The sequence below is a fragment of the Euprymna scolopes genome, chromosome 37 (genome assembly GCF_053919585.1).
Source record: "Euprymna scolopes isolate OS-2025 chromosome 37, ASM5391958v1, whole genome shotgun sequence".
Lineage (NCBI taxonomy): Eukaryota > Metazoa > Mollusca > Cephalopoda > Sepiida > Sepiolidae > Euprymna > Euprymna scolopes.
The window spans coordinates 6567279-6588603 of record NC_136518.1 but is presented as its reverse complement, the minus strand read 5'-3'; the positions used below and the strand labels follow the sequence as shown (position 1 = coordinate 6588603).

Here is a 21325-nt window from a genome sequence, read left to right as displayed (position 1 = left end):
TCAAATCAATCATCTTGAGGAAGTTTTGAAATAAAGACGAAACATTGATGAACATATAATTTAGTTTGTTCTTTTTTTGTAAGTATATATATATATATATATATATATATATTTTTTTTTTTTTTCAGAATGGGGGTATGTGACGAATGGATTCGCCAATCATTTTTATAACCAACGGCTGTGCTAAGCAACCAATGAAAACGTTTCAAAATTATTATAAAAATTGTTGAATTTTGGATTCAATCAGTTCACCGTTAACTACGCCACGGACTGCATTTGATTCTTGGCCTCCATCTTGGTTACTAGTCTGAACTACACCGCAATCTTTGTTCAACACAATATCTCAGAACTTAATAGGTTAACTACGCCACGGACCGGACATGGATGACGTATATATGTATGATAAATAAAAGTGATAAAGATAAAAAATAGTCTTGATGCAAAAACTTAGCAGCTTAATAGCTACTAAAAGCTCTACAAAAATAAGTGGAGCAATTAATATAAAAATAAAAAATGAGAATTCAAACAAGCAAATCTATCCATACATTGAAATGCAAAAACATTTCAACTTGACAAGAACCAAAACTTTTTACATAATAATCTATCACTATTTACCAAGGCCAAAAGCCACTCAAGGATAAGATAAGAAGTGTTAAGGAGATTGTTAGTTGTATGATAAAGAATATTATGAGAGGATTGAAAATTATAAGGGTTGTTCCAAAGGTAAAGCATCAAAACGTTGAAGAGTTACGAAGACAAAAGTGGTACCATTATAACGAGCGACCTTTTCTGTTCCACAATTAAATTTTCTACATACTCACCACCATTCTCCATGCATTTTTGCCAGTGTTGAATGATGGCTGTGCATCGGCATCCACAGCATGCTTTGTCATTTCTTTTTTTTTTTTTTTTTTTTACTCATGTTCACCCCTTACAAAGCGTATCGCCACTTGGACATAAGGGCTACTATTTGGGGCCACGTCTAGGAAAGATTAACAAGATGTTTGTTTATGTTACATTTAAACTTCTGCAGACCTGTACAGCCAGGGAAGCAGGCAGCAGGAAAGGAATTCCAAAGTCCAGCTGATCGAGGGAAGAAACTATTAGAACAGAAAGCTTTCTGGCATTTAGGGACAACAACAGTAAAGGGGTGAGATTTTATTGCTAATCGGGTTTGTCAGGGATATGTATGTCGAGGAGATACAAGTGAAACGAGTTCATCAAAACACGTTCCATTAAAATATTTCTAAAACCGGCACAATGATGCAACATTGTGGCGATGGGACAGGGGCTGGAGCTTAGTTGATAAAGTGGGACTGATTAGATTAGACAACTCTTTTTTGGACTTTATCGAATAGGGAGAGACTAGTGGTAGATCCACCAGCCCAGATGTAGCAACAATACTCCATGCATGGTGAATGGTGGCCTTTTAAAGGTACAGGATACTCTCAGGAGTGAGTAGTCTTCTAGCAAGAGAGAGAGAGGGAACCCACCTTCTTTGCAGCAGCCTTTGCAATGCCCTCTATGCATTTGTTTCAGTTCATATTGCTCGCAAATGTATGTTGCCATACGATGATTGCTCCAAAAGTAATGCCTCCTATTTTTTTTCACTCCGAAAGTTGAAGAGCTATGAAGACTGGAATAATACCATTAAAATGACCAATGTTTTGTTCTTCACAATTTATTTTTCCACACTCTCAATGCACTTTTGCCAGGAATTCAATGATGCATCTCTGCTTCTGATGCACGTCCATGACAGGAGTTGCTTTATTAGAGTCTCACACTGTCAATATCTATAACTCAAGTCAAGAATACATAAGTTCAGTCATCATAACAATGCAATTTGCAATGCCGTCTGATCCATTCAGACGGAATAAAAATAGGACGTAGTACTTTTGGAACCCTCCCCTTGTATGAAAAGAATGGCCAATATTTGATTACATAAGACTATGTCTTGACATGTATTTGTAGACATTAGAAAATTTAATTTTAATGCAGTTTGAAAAAATTATTTGTTGCATATTAATTTTTCAATTTCTGTTAACTATACTGCAATTTTACCAAAAATAATAAAAAAAGACAAGTCTGTTAAATTTCTGAAAAAAAAAAAAAAAATGTAAAGAAAGCAAACAAAAAAAAAAACCCTACCTGATAAAGAAAATACCAATTCCATAGAAAGCTGACCATGAAGACCAAGAACAGAAGCCATTTGATGAGAATTCCAAATGTTAACCGAACAAAGGTCAATGAGAAAGCCAAAAAGGCCACAAATATTATTAATAAAACCTGCAAATAAAATTAAAATAAAATTAAATTAAAAGATACTAGCCAAACCCATGGAAATTCCACGGTAGTTGAAAATTTTTAAAACACATCTTCTATAATTCACCCCCCCCCCATTTTGAAATGTCTATTCAAATGAAAATAATTTTCTCACCTCAAATTTATATATCACAAATTGAAGATAAAAGATCAATAAATAAAATAAGCTAATTTAAAACAAAAAAAGAACAGTTATTTGCAAATTTACCTGTAAAGTCCAAAATTAAAACCTTTTTTTTTTTTAAAAAAAACATGTTAAATTTTTTTTTTTAAGTGAAACCTTATAATCTTGTTATATTGTTCAGAAAGTTTGTACAATTATGACAATTTTTTCTATTTCATCCAATGTTTTTTTTTTTAGATATTTAAAAAAATTCACTCGATAAAGAAGAAATAAAATATATTCAATCAAAAACTTAAGAGAATAAAAAAAAAATCAATAGTTTTTTTTTTTTAACGGCACAAACTGATAAGTGAAATGGGATTATCTTTCACCTACGGTGGCCCATATTTACTAACTTTTGTTTACAGCCAGCAATAGAAAGGAGAGTAATTCTGGCGCTTAAGGCCACCAAAGTTCTAAACTTGAAGAAAAGGCGGCATTTGTCTCCCTTTATTTTAGTTGTGAAACATCTCATGTCGCAGTATTTTTTAATACCTGCTTAAAAAGTATTTTATTTAAAAAGGACATGGCATATAAAATATAAATATGGATAAATTCTTAACAATGAAGAATGGAAGTACCCATTGAATAGTATTTTTTTATAGGTAAGTGATTTTTTGGAATTTATATATATTTTTATATTCGAAGTAAGTTAAAATTCGTTGATTTTCTTTAAATCTTTATTAAAGAAAACCGATTTTTAAAACATCATATTGCATAATTTGCTATTAAACCTGTTATTTTTTTAGATTTGGTCTTTGCTCCTTTACTTGAAAAAAAAAAAATTTTCAAGTAGTTATAAGCTTCAAAATATAGGAGGTCAAATTATTCAAGTTTTTATCACGCATCTTTAATGGCAATTTCTGACACTGCTAGTCATCGTCTCCTTTCGATTAATTCCAAGACTCGCAAATTCCGGTTTCGAAATGGACGCATCAGTTAAGACGTTAGGTTTTTTTCACCTTCTTTTCCTCCTGCTTGTTACGGGTTCGAGATTGCCTGCCTACTACCCCTTTTTTTTTTTTGGACACCTCTCCACCTGGGCTGGCTGCCTACTGTTGTTTTAATCCCCCCTCTCCACCTCTCAACACCCGGGGATGCCCACTACCACCACTTTTGCTTTTAACACCTCTCAACACCCGGGGATGCCTACTGTTTTGTTTTCTCCACCCTACACCACCTCTCCACACCTGGGCAACACCGGGTACCCCTGCTTGGCCAAAAAGATTAATTCTGTGTGAGTCATATGCCCAGCAATCTGAATGTATGTTTAAAAAAATGTTATTTCGACCCATCGTGGCGTCATAAATAATCGTGGCCGTGACAACTAGCATGCTAACTTTTTTCGCCTTCTTTTCCTTTTTCACATTACATGTTCGAGCCTACCTACTGCGACTAATATTTTACTTTTTATTTTTTGCGGTTGTACAGGCACTCTTCAATATTTTGATTAAAGAAAAGTTTGGGGTTTTTTTTTAGGGCTGGAGGGTTGCTCAATATCCTTCGTATAACAACTTTTCTCCACTCGGGCAACGCCAGGTAGCCATGCTAGTTATAAATAAAATGAATAAAAAATAAAACAAATAACGACTAATTTAAAACAATTTTTTAGCAAATTCTTTTTTAACCATTTAAAGCTAAAAAGTGATTTTAAAAATTTAGATATTTTTTCAATGAAAATTCAACATTGATTTGTTTTTGTTTTTCTGAATAATTTTTTAAAAGAACAGACGTCAATTCAGTTGCACATTTTTTTTTTAATTTTAAAAAGAAATTATAATAAAAAACTTAGTCTCCTCTCAACATGACTTTTTAAAATTATAAAATAAAATTATAAAATAAATTTAAAAAATAAAATTATAAAATAAAATTATAAAATAAAATTATAAAATAAAATTATAAAATAAAATAGCTAATTTGAAACCGTATACAAACAGACATTTTTTTTTTATCAACTTTTGAAGAGGAAGTGGTTTTCACTGGGATTCAGTATTCCTAGAAGCTCAAAAGGGGTCACAAATGCCCCATAATTACAAAAAATGACAGTTTTGCCCTATCCATTAGATTTTTCTGAAACTTGGCAGAAATGTAAAGGTAATGTTGGCCCTTCACACTTCTCACATTCATCATTTCTTCACTATTTTTTGTGGTCTCATCTCACAAGCAGCATCAGAGGAGGATCACGCATGCACGGCTTGTTTAACTTTACATCTATCCATTAAACGTTAACATGTGTTCACGAGAAGTGATAGAGCGACCACATAAAGGGAAATAATTCACTTCTCATTAAGTAAGGCTTGCGATGATGAAGGATTTTTTTGTGATACTGGACATATGGACAAGTAAATTAATATTTAGAAGATTAGTTGAATTAAATATCACCATTACTAATACATTACTTTTTCTTTACTGATTCAATTGGGATTGATTTGTGTTCAAAGTTTTTTTTTATATTTAAAAGAAGTTTTAAGCCAGTTTCTTGTGCTGTAAATAATGTTTAAGTCTGTAATCTGCATCCAGCCATCTTGAATCTGAAAAGTGGGAGGGAGTATGAAAAATGTCACACGTGATCTACAAGCAAACTGATAATGAATAAAAATCTTTTTATAAAAAGCGCTAGAAAACTTTTTTTTTAAATGCATTGAATACAAGAAAAATAAGGAATACGATTTTTACAGAACCTGAACTTATTCAATATTCAATAAAAGAAAAAGGGGTTCGTTTTGCAATACACAGCTTTTTTTGTTTTTTGTAGGGAAGAAGTGGTGTCACCATTACTAGAGTTTCATCCTTGCAAGGAAGGTGTTTGTTTTTTTTGTTGTTTTTTTATCACCATTTATGGCTGCAGTCTTGTCCATGTTTTGTTTTTTGTTTTTTTATCACCATTTATGGCTGCAGTCTTGTCCATTGTTTTCAACCTTGTTTTGGAATTCTTCTTGTGCTGTTTTTCACAAACTGTGTTTTTTTTTTGTTTGTTTTTTTTTGTTTGTTTTTTTTTTGTTTGTTTTTTTTTGTTTTGTTTGTTTTTTTTTGTTTTTTTTGTTTGTTTTTTTTTGTTTTGTTTTTTTTTGTTTTTTTAGAAAGGGGTTGAATTTGCCATTAGGAGTTCTGTCCACGCAAGGAAAGTTTTTTTTTTTTAGGGAGGTGGGGTCGTTTTCATTTTGCACTTTTTTGGAGAGGGGGGAGGATTCAAATCTAATTTTTGCACTATCCAACCTCCCTACTCCCAAAAAAAGTTATAGGAGAAAAACAGTGCAAATTGAAAACGAGGCTGCAGGAAGAAATTTATGGACATGACTGTAGCCATTTTAGTTATGCGAATTTCAATTGTTCAAAAACCAACTAATATTTGCGATGAAATAAAAAAACATTTAAAACATCTTAAAAAACACAAAAAACAAAAACTGATGCAAGTGGTAACGTTTATTTGTTGCACATTTGATTTTTTACCACTTTTTTGAATCGCAGTAAATTGCAAAACAAACAGAAAAATTAATTCAAAAGGAATAGTTATGTGTTGTTTCGGCATTAAAAGTAAAACTTTTCATTGTTTTATGGATTTTAAAGTAAATTTATTCATGTTTGATACAGGATACAATTAAGTACTGCAAAAACTGTCTTATTTGAGGCGAACAATATTTATTTATTAATTGAATTGTTTCCCATAATCGATTTCAGCTTTGGACACTTTTCAAAACGATTTTGCATTGATAAACATTTAGATGGCCAGTTATCTCCCTTAATTTTTAAAGAAAACGAGATTATTTAGGAGGGAAATAGTTTTTGGATGTAGTGGAAGATAGTGGAAGAAATAGTTCTTGGATGTAATGAAACATTTTTTTTTTTATCATATGAATCCAAAGATTCTATTGCTGGCATTGGTTTCCCCGATAATTTTCGAGTCAGAATTTTTTTCTAAAAGACATCAGGTACTTACGAGAGGGATCACGAGAATGAAAGTGATTTTAGTGGAACGAACTGGATTTGAACTTGGAGCAACCAGATCATCAGTTCTTATCATGAACCAATACACCACCGTCACCTCCCAGTGGTAGAATTCTCCTGAGCTATAACTTAATCCTTTATGTCAAGAAATTTATACAAAAAACACATGTTAACATTTTATGGATAGATGTAAAGTTAAACAAGCCGTGCATGCGTGGTCCCCCTCTGATGCTGCATGTGAGATGACGCCACAAAAAATAGTGAAGAAATGATGAATGTGAGAAGTGTGAAGGGCTAACATTACCTTTACATTTTCGCCAATTTCAGAAAAATCTAATGGATGAGCTCCTAAAAATACTGAATCCCAGTGAAAATGGACAAACGGTGCAGTTTCACGCTTTAAGCCATGTCTATTTGAATTCAGCACCATGGATAACCACTATATAGACATACATATCAAGTTTTTGTAGTAATATGAAAAATGAGCTCCAAAAAGGCATGTTTTTTTAGCCCTAAAAGTCCCAGAGGGATGCAAACCAGAATTTTTCCAGGGTCAGGCCGAATCCCAGTGTAAATGGATAACGGTGCAGTTTCAGACCTTAACAGATGTATATTTGGTTGATTGTTGGTTGTTTTTGTTTTACGGCATATCAACCTTTTTCAGGTTATTTAATGCCGAATCTAGTGATTTTGAGGAACAATTTTTTAATGGAGTATATTTGTTTTTTTAAGTCGGATTCTATTTAACCCATAGTTGGGACCCGTACAGGTACTACCACTCCGGGTCAGAGTGGACCTGGGAGCAATGGCAATTAAAGGGTGGCTCCACACTCCCCAAGGCCCGTTAGCTGGGGCCTCACCATCGGATATAGTTTAAGGTCATATCCAGAACTGTTGTATAAAGGGCTCTTTTTAAATTTTTTTATAAAGGCCAATTTTTTTAAGATATGAGAGTATGGTGTTGGGATTGTTTTTATCAAATAACTCTTTAATATTGTTTTCTTTGTAGAATTGATTTCTTACTGTTACAAAATCAGTACATTCAATTAATATGTGTTTGATTGTGAGTTGTGTTTGACAAGGTATACAGATGGGTTGGCTTTCTTTTTAGGAGATATGAGTGGGTTAAGTGAGTATGGCCTATTTTTATTCTTGTTAGTAAATCCTAAAAAAGATGCACACAAAAAAAAAAGATGCACACAAAAAAAAAGATACACACAAATTAAAAAAAAAGATACACACAAAATTTAAAAAAAAAAGATACACACAAAATTTAAAAAAAAAAGATACACACAAAATTAAAAAAAAAAAAAAGATACACACAAAATTAAAAAAAAAAAAGATACACACAAAATTAAAAAAAAAAAAGATACACACAAAATTAAAAAAAAAAAAGATACACACAAAATTTAAAAAAAAAAGATACACACAAAATTTAAAAAAAAAGATACACACAAAATTAAAAAAAAAAAGATACACACAAAATTAAAAAAAAAAAGATACACACAAAATTTAAAAAAAAAAAGATACACACAAAATTTTTAAAAAAATACACACAAAATTTAAAAAAAAAAGATACACACAAAATTTAAAAAAAAAAGATACACACAAAATTTAAAAAAAAAAGATACACACAAAATTTAAAAAAAAAAAGATACACACAAAATTTAAAAAAAAAGACACACACAAAATTAAAAAAAAAAAAGATACACACAAAATTAAAAAAAAAAAAGATACACACAAAATTAAAAAAAAAAGATACACACAAAATTTAAAAAAAAAAAGATACACACAAAATTTAAAAAAAAAAGATACACACAAAATTTAAAAAAAAAAAAGATACACACAAAATTTAAAAAAAAAAAGATACACACAAAATTAAAAAAAAAAGATACACACAAAATTTAAAAAAAAAAAGATACACACAAAATTTAAAAAAAAAAGATACACACAAAATTTTAAAAAAAAAAAGATACACACAAAATTTAAAAAAAAAGAGATACACACAAAATTTAAAAAAAAAAAAGATACACACAAAATTTTTAAAAAAAGAGGCACACAAAATTACAAAAAAAAAAAAAGATGCACACAAAATTAACAAAATTTACTTACAACAGCAAAAGCATAGGAATATTTTTCCAAAAATGTAAGCGGAAGTTTATTCAACAATATTTTGTCATCGGAATTAATGTTGCCCAACATCGACGTAAGGACTTCCTCAACTTCGAAAATGTCTTCGGATTCATTAGCCAAGTACGAAGAACATTTGCTTAAGTCTATTTGACTCAACTTCATTTCCATGTAGAATTGAATTTTTTCATCATTTTGTCCAGCAACCTAAGAAATTAAAAACATTTTAATGTTGCATCGCACACAACAGCATTGGTAAAAAAAAAAGAAAAAACTCCCCCCATCCCCTAAATAAAAAAAATACCAAAAATAAAAAAAAATTATTTATGGTATACATACCCATGATAGAATAAAAATGTTGTTCAGCAAGAATCACGTAAATTAATCAAATAGTTTTATTTCAAAAAAGAAAATAAAATTTTATGTTTAAATGACAATCAATGATCTCTTGACGCCATTTTGCAAGAAAAGGGAGATAATTTCAAATAATTCAAAGTTTTGCGAGTTTTTAACAAGCTCAAGATCAAAGTGTAGTATCTGTTCTTCAGATGCTGCACTTCAATTTCTTGTTCTCTGTCAGTGGAGGAGAAATACTTCACGACTGAGACAATTTTTATTTTTGTTCCATTTCTCCACGTTAAAAAACGACCCTGGTGTCTAACTCTGTCCCGGGGGGAGGCATTGTAAATAGGAACAAGCTAAAAAGTCAAAATAATTGTTAGAGTGATAAAAAGGGACGTAACTCTAAATAAAATTAAGAGTTATCGCCCTTTGTGCTGAGCCTTCGAGGACTGAAAAGTTGAAGAGGCCAGGTAGAGACTAGCAAGATGGCGACATAGTGAACACTCAATATCGTCTTCAGGAGGCCTCAAGTTTTGACAAGCTTCTGGGCTTGACCATTACTCCTGATCTTAAATGGAACACGTATATCAAATCTGTTGCCAAGGCCGCTGGAAAAATGGTGGGATCTTTCTATCGATCCGGTAGATATCTCACTGCTGATGCTATTCTCTATATATATAAGAGCCAGGTACGTCCAAGGATGGAATACTGTTGCCACATCTGGGCAGGAGCTGCTAGAAAGGACTTGTCCTGCCTTGATAGAGTTCAAAATAGACTTCGTAGCCTCGTAGGAGATGTCCTTTTTCTCCTCCTTGCAACCTCTATTTCACAGAAGAGATGTTGCGAGTTTGTCTCTGATGTATCGTTATTTTCATGGAAAGTGTTCAACTGAGCTTCAATCTATGGCCCCCCCTCGCCAAACTTTCACAAGAAACACTTGTCTAGCTGTAAACACTATCAATAATTTCCCCCACTCTTTATCTGTGCCTAAACCTAAACGTAGATTCCATGAACAAAGCTTCTTTCTTAGAACTGCACGCCTGTGGAATTGTTTTCCGTTTTCCTGCTTTCCGGCTGACTACAATATGGTTGTGTTCAAGTCTAAAGTAAATAAGTTCTTGATGAGCCGTTCCATATAAGTTATCAACTTTACCAAATTATCATTACTGATGATTACTATATTAACCAATTTCTACTGTACACTCTTTAACCCTTATCCTTGAGTGGCCTCTGGGCCTTGATAATGTGGTGATGCCTTTGTAAAAAATAAAAAAAAAAATAAAATAATTTAATCTGCAGCGAATAAAATGGGTTAAAGCAAACATTATGATATCCACCATTATATTTCTCCAGACACAAGGATGAATACTGCTGCCATATTTGGGCAGGAGCTGCTAAAACAGCCTATCCTGCCTTGACAGAGTACAAAATAGACTTTGTGGCTTAGTGGGGGATGCCCTTTTCTCTACCCTGCAACCTCTCTCCCACAGAAGAGATGTTGCGAGCCTATCCTTGTTTTATCGTTATTTCCATGGCAGGTGCTCGTCTGAACTCCAATCTCTGGTTCCCCCCCCCTCGCCAATCTTTCACGAAAAACACCCGTCTAGCTGAATTTTTTTTTTTTTTTTTTTTTTTCCTCTCGATATTTTCATTTTTTAATGTCTTGATTAAGCTGTACAAGTACCAAGTTTTCAATAGAAAAATATATTTTACCATGAATGGTTGAAATTTCTGAAGAAGTTTTCCAACAAATTGCTTCAGTACAGTCGCATCATCACCTGAAGATTTCGGGCAGGAAACTGGTTTCTGCACAACCTAATTGATACAAAAAAAAAAAATTAGAAATTGAATATAAACCACCAATAAAAACGAACACGGCACCATCCAAGACAAAAAACAAGATCTTCCATGAACGCACACCTTTCAGTATCTTGGCTCTGTGATACTATGGATGTAATTTCCCTTCAGGGAGCAACTAAGAAGAGAAAAAAAATATAATTATATTTTCAAATCGTAACTGTTCAAAGATCCCATGCAGTAGTTTTATTTTTTCAATTAATATCTATTTATTTAAAATTTCTTATTTTCAAATCATAACTGTTCAAAGATCCCATGCAGTAGTTTTATTTTTTTCAATTAATATTTATTTATTTAAAATTTCTTATTTTCAGCTTATACAAATGCCTTCATCATCTTACTAGCCATGATGGTGTTTTAGCACAGTCTCTAGTCATCAAAGATAGACGCTGTATCATCCACTTAATTATATAACTTTTTTTTTTTTAAACTTGAATTCTACTTCTTCATGATCTGATGGATTTTCTGAAAGCACTAATTTACCCTGGATTTCTGCAATTCTGTTTTTCGCACTCTTATGGATTATCAATGGATTTTCAATGGACTTATTTGGATTTATCCTGTTTCTTTCCAGATTTTACATTTTTATTCAATGGATTTTTACCATATCCTTTTCTCTTTTTTCCTGCATTCATGATTATTATGAATCTTTATAAACTGTCACTGTTTAATAATTTTCTGGATGCAAGTATGATTTATTTCATATTTGTAGTTTCTTTTAATGCATTAACCTGCAAAATTTATTGTATATTTTGCAAACCTCTTTCTTCTGATGAGAAGAATTGTATTTCTTGAAACTCCACGGAATAAGGTCATTCAAGTTTATTTGTACTACTTGTCAGATAATTAAAAAACTATGTATACTTTCTTTACAGGTTTATGTTTTTTTTTTTTTAAATTTAATTTAATCTTTCTATTATATATATATATATATTTTAAATTACATTTTCACCCCAAACAAGGCACATTGCCACTTTGGTGTAGGGGGCTACTATCAGGGGCAGCAACTACGAGTGGCACCAATAATAAAGTCTGCACAAGTCATTTTTTTCAAAAATTGCAAATTTAAATGAACTTGAATGTAACTGTTTAAACAACCTATACCTCATTTGATTCGCCTTTTATTCCTCTATAATTTTACCTGTCCATATTTGAATTTTAATTGAAATACTCTAATTTATATCATATTGTTTAGATGTACGACCGTCGAGGACAACCTGGATTTTTCTCTTATACAAGTCTATTGGAAACGATAAAAAAAACATAATAGTTTATTTTTTGTTGCATTCAATAACTTTTACTGCCATAATATTTACGTACTTAAAATATCCTTAAATATGATAGTTTCATATTTATTATTATAGAGCCGATTCCCTTTAATTATTATATTGTACCCAATATACAGTGCCGTTAAAAAGACAGTTCTCACTTGTAATTTTTTCAAAAACCGCAAATTTAAGCTAATTTGAATGTAACTGTTTAAACAACCTATACTTCATTTGATTCGCCTTTTATTCCTCTATAATTTTATCTGTTCATATTTGAATTTTAATTGAAATACTCTAATTTATATCATATTGTTTAGATGTACGACCGTTGAGGACAACCTGAATTTTTCTCTTATACAAGTCTATTGAAAACGATAAAAAAAACATAATAGTTTATTTTTTGTTGCATTCAATAACTTTTACTGCCATAATATTTACGTACTTAAAATATGCTTAAATATGATAGTTTCATATTTATTATTATAGAGCCGATTCCCTTTGATTATTATATTGTACCCAATATACAGTGCCGCTAAAAACTTGTTATTTTTTCAAAAACCGCAAATTTAAGCTAATTGAATGTAACTGTTTAAATAACCTCATTTGAGCCGCTTTTTATTCCTCTATAATTTTATCTGTTCATATTTGACTTTTAATTGAAGTACCATAGCTTAAATTTACGGTTTTTGATAAAATGAAAAGTGTGGACTTTCTTTTTGGCATCACTATATATATATATATATATATATATATATATATATATATATACTTGATCAGTAGAACAAAAGTACAGGAAGTGTGGTTAGTAGAAAGACAATGGGGAGAGGGTAGTTCACCAAGGTACACAAAGATGACCGGAAATAGAATTTTTAATCAGGGTGTGGTAGTGATTTAGGACAAAAGACTGGGCATAGAGGTCAATATATTTGAATTAGGTCACAGATGGAGTGGGAGTGTGTTTTGCGACTGTTTACAGTTTACGGACAGTCTTGAGTTTGCGACGATTGATGACAGTTTTTACAGTTGGAGACAGTTGAAAGCAGGTTGTGGCTCAGAGCAGGTGGGGAAATGAACTGATCAACCGGCTGATGAACATGGCATCGATAGACAACTAAAATGTGGACCTTAATGCTTAGAGGGTCGATGGTATCACACATGCACCCAGAGTGTAACGGATATCTGCAGAATATGTCAGAGATTGTGTTTCCTGCGTTTTCTCTTGTGTTGTTTATTTTTTTCATACTCGTGACCCAGTGCTCAAACTTGGCAACATGACTAAAACAGGAATGGAAAAAGAGAAGTTGGTACATGCAGTCTATGTGGACTCTTCATTACAGCACTAGGAGATGACGGTAGTTCAGTCGTTAACAACACAGTCTAACGACCTTGGTATTCCAAGTTCAAATCACAAGAATCACTTTCACTTAGGATGTTGGCAATCTTCACGTGGCCCCTCCTGTAAATGCCCAATATCTTTCTAAACATAATTCTAGCAAGAAAAATATCAGGGAAACCAATGCCAACAATAGAATCACCTAATTTATACAATATGATGATGATGATGATTACGGCACTGACAGAGTCAAACAACCACCATGGACCAGCGCCTGGCTGTGTTTGTTTCACCTGTTGGTGAGACAAACACAGCCAGGCGCTGTAATTATCATCATTGGTGAGACAAACACAGCCAGTGCAGTGAACGTACGTGAGGCATGTTCACAACACCACCACCATTAGCATTTTCTATGACGGCAAGATCAGTTTAAAGTCAAATATCTACTACACTGTAGCAACATCCAGACAATTTGTTAGCCTTAGAATTGAAAATGACTAAGCTGTATCAGCTGAGAAGCAGACCCGTGGTATGGTGTTGCAAAGATGGGCATTTCTTGGAAAGAAACTTTGCTCATGGAAGTTTTGAGGAAGAAAATGATTTCCAGTGGATGTAGAAAGACGAGTTTTTCATATTAAAGAAAATTTTTTTTAAAAACATTAACTAAACATCCTCTGTGACTGCAAAATCAGTCAGCAAGTCAAAGGTTTATCGAACAATTGTGAAACCAGACAATGAGAAAAACAGAACGAAAAATTGTCATTATAGAAACCAAAATGCTCTCATCATCGTACTCATCATCTTTTGAGATGATGGAGTTCACACACTCATGCCATATACCAAATCCTGCCAGACTGCTTTAAGTATTTGCCTCTCAACATTGGCATCCCTTGCAATGACATCTGGATACATGAGCATTCTACTTCTGGAGTGGGATTCCACGGAAGTAGGGGAAAGATAACTTCATTTACTGCTCTAAAATAATGGCTTGCAAACTGAACACGTCTTTGACAATAGATGATGCCAATGGAGGTTCACTATAGATCTGTTTGGTCGGATGGGATTTTCATGGGAAGGCAGGCCTATGTACCACTCAGGCATGTTTTAAACTTTTTGGAAAGTGTCCATGTTTGCAAATCATAGGGTAAGATGGTCTGTATTAAAGATTTTAAAATTTTCAATTTGATGTTTTTGCTGAGGTCTAACATCCATATTTTGTTTAATTCATCAAAAGCCATTCCCATTTTGATGATGATATATTTGAATGAAGATGCGATAAAGGATCCTAGTTAATTATAATCCTGTTTTCGTGGATCCTAGTTAATTATAATCCTGTTTTCGTGGATCCTAGTTAATTATAATCCTGTTTTCGTGGATCCTAGTTAATATATAATCCTGTTTTCGTGGATCCTAGTTAATTATAATCCTCTTTTCGTGGATCCTAGTTAATTATAATCCTGTTTTCGAGGATCCTAGTTAATTATAATCCTGTTTTCGAGGATCCTAGTTAATTATAATCCTATTTTCGTAGATCCTAGTTAATTATAATCCTGTTTTTGAGGATCCTAGTTAATTATAATCCTGTTTTCGTGGATCCTAGTTAATTATAATCCTCTTTTCGAGGATCCTAGTTAATTATAATCCTCTTTTCGTGAATCCTAGTTAATTATAATCCTGTTTTTGAGGATCCTAGTTAATTATAATCCTCTTTTCGTGGATCCTAGTTAATTATAATCCTGTTTTCGTGGATCCTCGTTAATTATAATCATGTTTTCGTGGATCTTAATTAATTATAATCCTATTTTTGTGGATCCTAGTTAATTATAATCCTCTTTTCGTGGATCCTAGTTAATTATAATCCTCTTTTCGAGGATCGTAGTTAATTATAATCCTGTTTTCGGGGATCCTAGTTAATTATAATCCTCTTTTCGAGGATCCTAGTTAATTATAATCCTGTTTTCGGGGATCCTAGTTAATTATAATCCTCTTTTCGTGGATCCTAGTTAATTATAATCCTGTTTTCGTGTATCCTAGTTAATTATAATCCTCTTTTTGAGTATCCTAGTTAATAATAATCCTGTTTTCGTGGATCCTAGTTAATTATAATCCTGTTTTCGAGGATCCTAGTTAATTATAATCCTGTTTTCGTGGATCCTAGTTAATTATAATCCTCTTCTCGTGGATCCTAGTTAATTATAATCCTCTTTTCGTTTATCCTCGTTAATTATAATCATGTTTTCGTGGATCTTAATTAATTATAATCCTGTTTTCGTGGATCCTAGTTAATTATAATCCTGTTTCCGAGGATCTTAATTAATTATAATCCTGTTTTCGAGGATCCTAGTTAATTATAATCCTGTTTTCGAGGATCCTAGTTAATTATAATCCTCTTTTCGTGGCATTTTATTCAATGTTTTGATACCATGATCTGCATTGGAAATTTGTTCAGCTTTTCATTGAGGTACAAACCAACACAGAAGTTTGCTCAAGAGATTGTACAAGAAACTGGCTATTTGCAAGGAACTGGCTAATTAGTGCAATGTCATTGGCGAAATCAGTGTCTGACCGGTAGACAGCTAGATGACACAAGCTTTGTCGAGATTGTATCTGATCGAACCCTTTGTGTGGATCTGGTGACACTCAGGAATTATACTGTTTGACAAAGACATCCAAAGGTGCTACGGCATTGCAACAATCGAGGGAAAGATGATAGAAGGGTGACGCACGTAGGTTGGACATGTGCTGCGGGCTAATGATGACACCAGCTGTGTGCACAATGATCTGAAACTGACTTTCACTCAGACCAAGTTTGTGTGACACAATGATAAAAAACCTTTTTTGGTGAGCTGGAGCTCTCCACATTTAAAAGCCTTATACCAAACATATCTGGTACTTGGATGGAGACGAGTATAATTTAAAGCGTGTTATTAAAATCATGGTGACTTCAGAGCGTGTTTTCAATCTGAGTAGATTTACCTGGAGTTGACAGATGTTTATTGTTGTGATGTCATTATTGATGAGACAGAACACGGTAACAGTTAATGTCAAGGGTGTGAGTTCCATACAGAAATGTTGATTTAATTTGATTAAAATAAAATATGCATGAAGTGCACTTGAAAGCCAAATCACAATGTAATATTAGGAATAATATTATTTTCCTAATATTACAATGCAATATAGCTTTCAAGCGCACTTGATGCATATTTTATACAATAACAGTTAAATAAATATGTATTAACGAAAATACATGAAAAAAGTAAATTAAGCAATATCTTTGCGCACCTGCTAGACTTGTCGGCATGTCCATTTCTGATTGACTTTGTCAACCGGTCCTCATTACCCGGAAGTCATGGAATAATTCATTATTCCAGGCAGTGGGGGTGCATCCCAACATTTATGTTATAAACTCAAGAGTGAAGATTGTCTAATGGTGAAAAAAAAAAAATATATATATATATATATATATATATAAAGATCATGCATTGTAAATTCGATTCATACAGCATTAAATTCCAGCTTCAAAAGGTCTCGGCCCAGGTCATTAATTCTCAGGAGAAAATTAATGACAATGAAAACCCTGCCACTAATGACGCGTAGAACTCAAAGAGAAAACCTATAAACCCTTTGATCTTTATCGTTTAACACCCGGGAAGTGCCAAGACATAAGAGATTTTCTAGACACGCCTTCTTGACACAGACAAACCAAGTTACTCTATCTGGCCAACAATCAGTTATACCTGTAATCATATGAAGATCTATCAGTATTAAGACTAAAGAAAAGATGACGAAAAAGCAAATGAATATAAACACTTGGGGATTGAAAAATTATATATTTAAATCTATTTTTATGTACTCGCGAGTCACCATTTTTAAAGGTAACCTACTAATATATATAGTCTTGGAAGTTTTTAACCTTTAAAATTATATAAAAAAAAAACAACTTATTTAATTTTTATATTTTTTATCATTCATAAGAAAACTATTTAGTCAGTAAATAATCACCTGCAATCAATGCATCAAGTTGCTCTCTCGAATTCACTGTAGTACTAATGTTAATTTAAGGGATCATCAGTTGTTTACCCAGAAACACTGTTTCGGGGATTTATGAAGAAATTTGTCAGTTCAATAAGGAAAAACATCAATGGAAAGAAGGATTATAAATGTTCTAGATACCTAGGCATTTCAAAGCCTAATGCTTCTCATCAAAAAAGAAAAAAGGAGCTAGGTTACAGACACAGAGAAATGTAACATCTGGCTTCAGGTACATTAGGAAGGAAATGTTAAGACATCAACTAGAAGGTAGAGATTAGAAAGAGGGTATGGAAAGGAGCTGGAAGTTTCTTTAATATATTAAGGGGAACTAGCAGGACCTGTGATAATTCCACAGGGGACTCATTCATATGTTATATATTGATGTTGGCATTCTGCAGATGTTTAGTGTAAATGGAGATGCTCTGATAGTATTGCAGCTCTTTTGTTAAAACTGCAAAAGTATTTATCCAAGCTAGCAGGGACGCCCGGCGTAGCCCGGTCGTAAAGTACGCTTAAATATATTTTAATTCTTGCAGATTTCGTATATATTATTATAGAGTTAATGTTCTATCGATTTTTATATATTATAAAGTTACAATTTCAAATATTAAAAAAAATACATATATATATATATATATATATATATATATATATATCCATATGATTTGGATGCATCAGAATCAAAACCTAAGACAAAATTTATGAAAAAAAACTTTAGTTCCTTCAGCTATAATCGAAACCGAAACCAAAATGTATGAAGAATTCTTGGTAAAATTAATTATCCAAAAATAAATGACTTGAGCTTGAATCAAAACCGAAACCAAAACTTATGAAAAAAACTTGGTAAAATTATTTATTACAAGAAATGGAAGTCCATAACAATTAAATGACAGTCACTCAGATGTAAGCGTTACTCACAAAATAAATAACACACAAAATAAATAACACACATGCTATCCTATTAATATAAAAGGCAAAAGTGGCGTGCGCGGTTTTGTATGTACAAGAAAGGCTTTGCGGGTGGGGGGGCTCTCGGCCATGTTACTATTTACTAGAACTTTTTATATACTCCCTAGATTATAATATCTACGATTTTAGAACTTTTTATATACTCCCTAGATTATAATATCTACGATTTTAGAACTTTTTATATACTCCCTAGATTATAATATCTACGATTTGCAAACGGACGTCATTTCTACATTTATTTTGATTGACTTTTATAAAATTCCCTCCATTCCGTCCTTTCCCGTGTTTGTTCATCTTTTTCGTATAAAAGCGAAACTAATCAGAGCAAAGTAGACCGCCTGGCTTTCCTGCCAGGAACGTGTTGAAAGCAATTAGCTTTGATCAATGTGGGGAAAATCTTTCATATCAGACGATTGCTATTCATTTGAGAGCTCCCCATTTTTCAGAGGAGCTTGGTTTCTTCAACATTGTGCGGAACACTGGCCTTCAATCAACGTTCATTTTATGCGCCTGCGTGAACTCATTTCTGCAAGTCAACTTTTTAATTGTTAAATCTGAACGCTTTTCACTTCCTCTTGCATCGTAGCGTAGCGGTAAGATCTCAGCTTTCCTTTCACTTCCTTTTTGCCTTTGTGTCACTGGTTCAAGCCTGCCTGCCTGCCTACTACGACTTTTTTTTTTCTTTTACACCAAACACTCAGGCAAATCCAGGCCCCCCTGCTAGTATATATATAAGTCAAATAGGGTCTTCAAAATGTAAAAATTAGAAGGAGAGTAAGAATCTGGAAATTTCCTTTATAAAAGCTAGGGGATAAAATTAAGGTAAGAAGGAAACTGAACTAAGCAAACTAAGATGAGGAGCATTCTAAAATGGGAGAGGGAAGGGAAGCATAAAAAATGAGACAAGCGTCTAAGCAGAAATATGTGCCTACAGAAACAATGAGGAGTGGTGGGTAACAGTGTGGAAGAAAAGACAAAGAAAATAGGAACTTGCAAACATAAATAAAAAATATATATACATAAATAAAAAATATATAAACATAAATAAAAAATATATATACATAAATAAAAAATATATAAACATAAATAAAAAATATATAAACATAAATAAAAAATATATATACATAAATAAAAAATATATATACATAAATAAAAAATATATAAACATAAATAAAAAATATATATACATAAATAAAAAATATATATACATAAATAAAAAATATATAAACAAATAAAAAATATATAAACATAAATAAAAAATATATAAACATAAATAAAAAATACAAAGATATGTTTTAAATACAAGAAACACAAATATGTAAATAAGAAATATAAATAAAAGACTAAAAAGATAAAAAAATTTTTAAACAAATATTAAACAATAAAAAGAAAAAAAAACAGATAAAAAATAAGACAATAAAATTTACTGATACAAATCCAAAAACAAAAATTTGATTTTTTTTTTCCTTGTTGAACTGACAAATCAATTCATATGTACCAATATTTATTAATTTTTTTATTTATTTATTTTTTTTTACACGGTGGTCACCACTTATCAAGGCCCAGAAGCCACTCAGAGATAAGGGTCATTGCAAGTACAGTACGTTAGTGTGGAGATTTGATGAAGTGTTTACTTAAGGGGGCGGTTCGTTAGGAATTTGTTAACGTTGGACTTGAAGACATCCAAGTTGTAGTCAGGTGGGAAGTAGGCAAACGGAACAGAGTTCCACAGGCGTGCAGTTCTTTTGTCTATAATTTTCTTTATATGCTTATGCTCCAACCCCACATGTTGAGCTTTTTATATTTTGTTAAGTCTTCATTTAAAGAATTCTTCAATATTCTTTAATCCTCTTTGCACGCCTGTGGAACTGTTCCGTTTCCCTCCTTTCCAACTGACTACAATATGGTCGTCTTCAAGTCCAACGTGAACAAATTCTGGATGAGCCATCCCCTACAGTAATCCAATTTATCAAATTTCCACTACTATCGATGACTGACATGTTCCCCTTGACCATTGTACACTCATTAACCCTTATCCTCGAGTGGCCCTCGGGCCTTGATAAGTGGGGACTCCTTTGTAAAAAATATATATGAGTCTTACTTAAGACTTTATTGCAGTTTCACAGTAAATCCAATCATCTTTCTATCTCATGTCAATATAAATTTTGGTTGTTTTGTTTTCAGATTCTTTAAGTCGTTTATTCATGGTGCTTGGTTTTCTTGCTTTTTTTTTTGTTTTACATAGGTATCACCACTTATCAAGGCCAAGAGGCCACTCGAGGATAAGGGTTAAAGAGTGTACACTAGTCAATTGGACAATATAGTAATCGTTAGTAATGGAAATTCGGTAAATTTGTTAACTTAAGTGGAACGGCTCTCATCAAGAACTTGTTTACATTGGACTTGAAGAGAACCATATTATAGTCAGTTGGAAAGCAGGAAAACAGAAGACAGTTCCACAGGTGTGCAGTTCCAAGAAAAAAGCTTTGCTCATGGAATCTATGCTTAGGCTTAGGAACAGATAAAGAGTGGGGAGAATTATTGATAGTGTTTTCAGCTAGATGAGTGTTTCTTGTGAAAGTTTGGCAAGGGGGGACCATAGATTGAAGCTCAGTCGAGCACTTGCGACAAAAATAATGATAAAGCAAAGACAAACTCGCAACATCTCTTCTGTGGGAAAAAGGTTGCAGGGAAGAGAAAAGGACATCTCCTACGAGGCTACGAAGTCTATTTTGAACTCTATTAAGGCAGGACAAGTCCTTTCTAGCAGCTCCTGCCCATATGTGGCAACAGTACACCATCCTTGAATGTACCTGGCTCATATAAATAGAGAATTACATCAGCAGTGAGATATCTACTAGATCGATAGAAAAATCCTACCATTTTTCCAGCAGCCTTGGCAACGGATTTGATGTATGTGTTCCATACAGGAGTAAAGGTGAAGCCCAGAAGCTTGTCAAAACA

At 32.6% G+C, this 21325-nt stretch overlaps 1 protein-coding gene across 6 annotated transcripts in view; it reads right to left on the bottom strand.

Moving 5' to 3' along the window:
* The window catches only part of LOC145261057 (uncharacterized), a 57512-nt gene that overhangs the window by 17458 nt on the left and 18729 nt on the right, over positions 1-21325 (bottom strand). For all 6 annotated transcript variants that reach the window (XR_013864396.1, XR_013864395.1, XR_013864397.1 and 3 more), the window contains 3 exons: positions 10616-10717; positions 8543-8767; positions 2149-2286 (listed from right to left, as the gene is read on the bottom strand). Coding sequence is in view for 3 of the 6 variants with exons in the window: in XM_080119218.1 (XP_079975344.1) it covers positions 2149-2286; positions 8543-8767; positions 10616-10717 (465 nt within the window). In the remaining 3 variants the exon portion in view is untranslated. The remainder of the gene's footprint in view (positions 1-2148; positions 2287-8542; positions 8768-10615; positions 10718-21325) is intronic.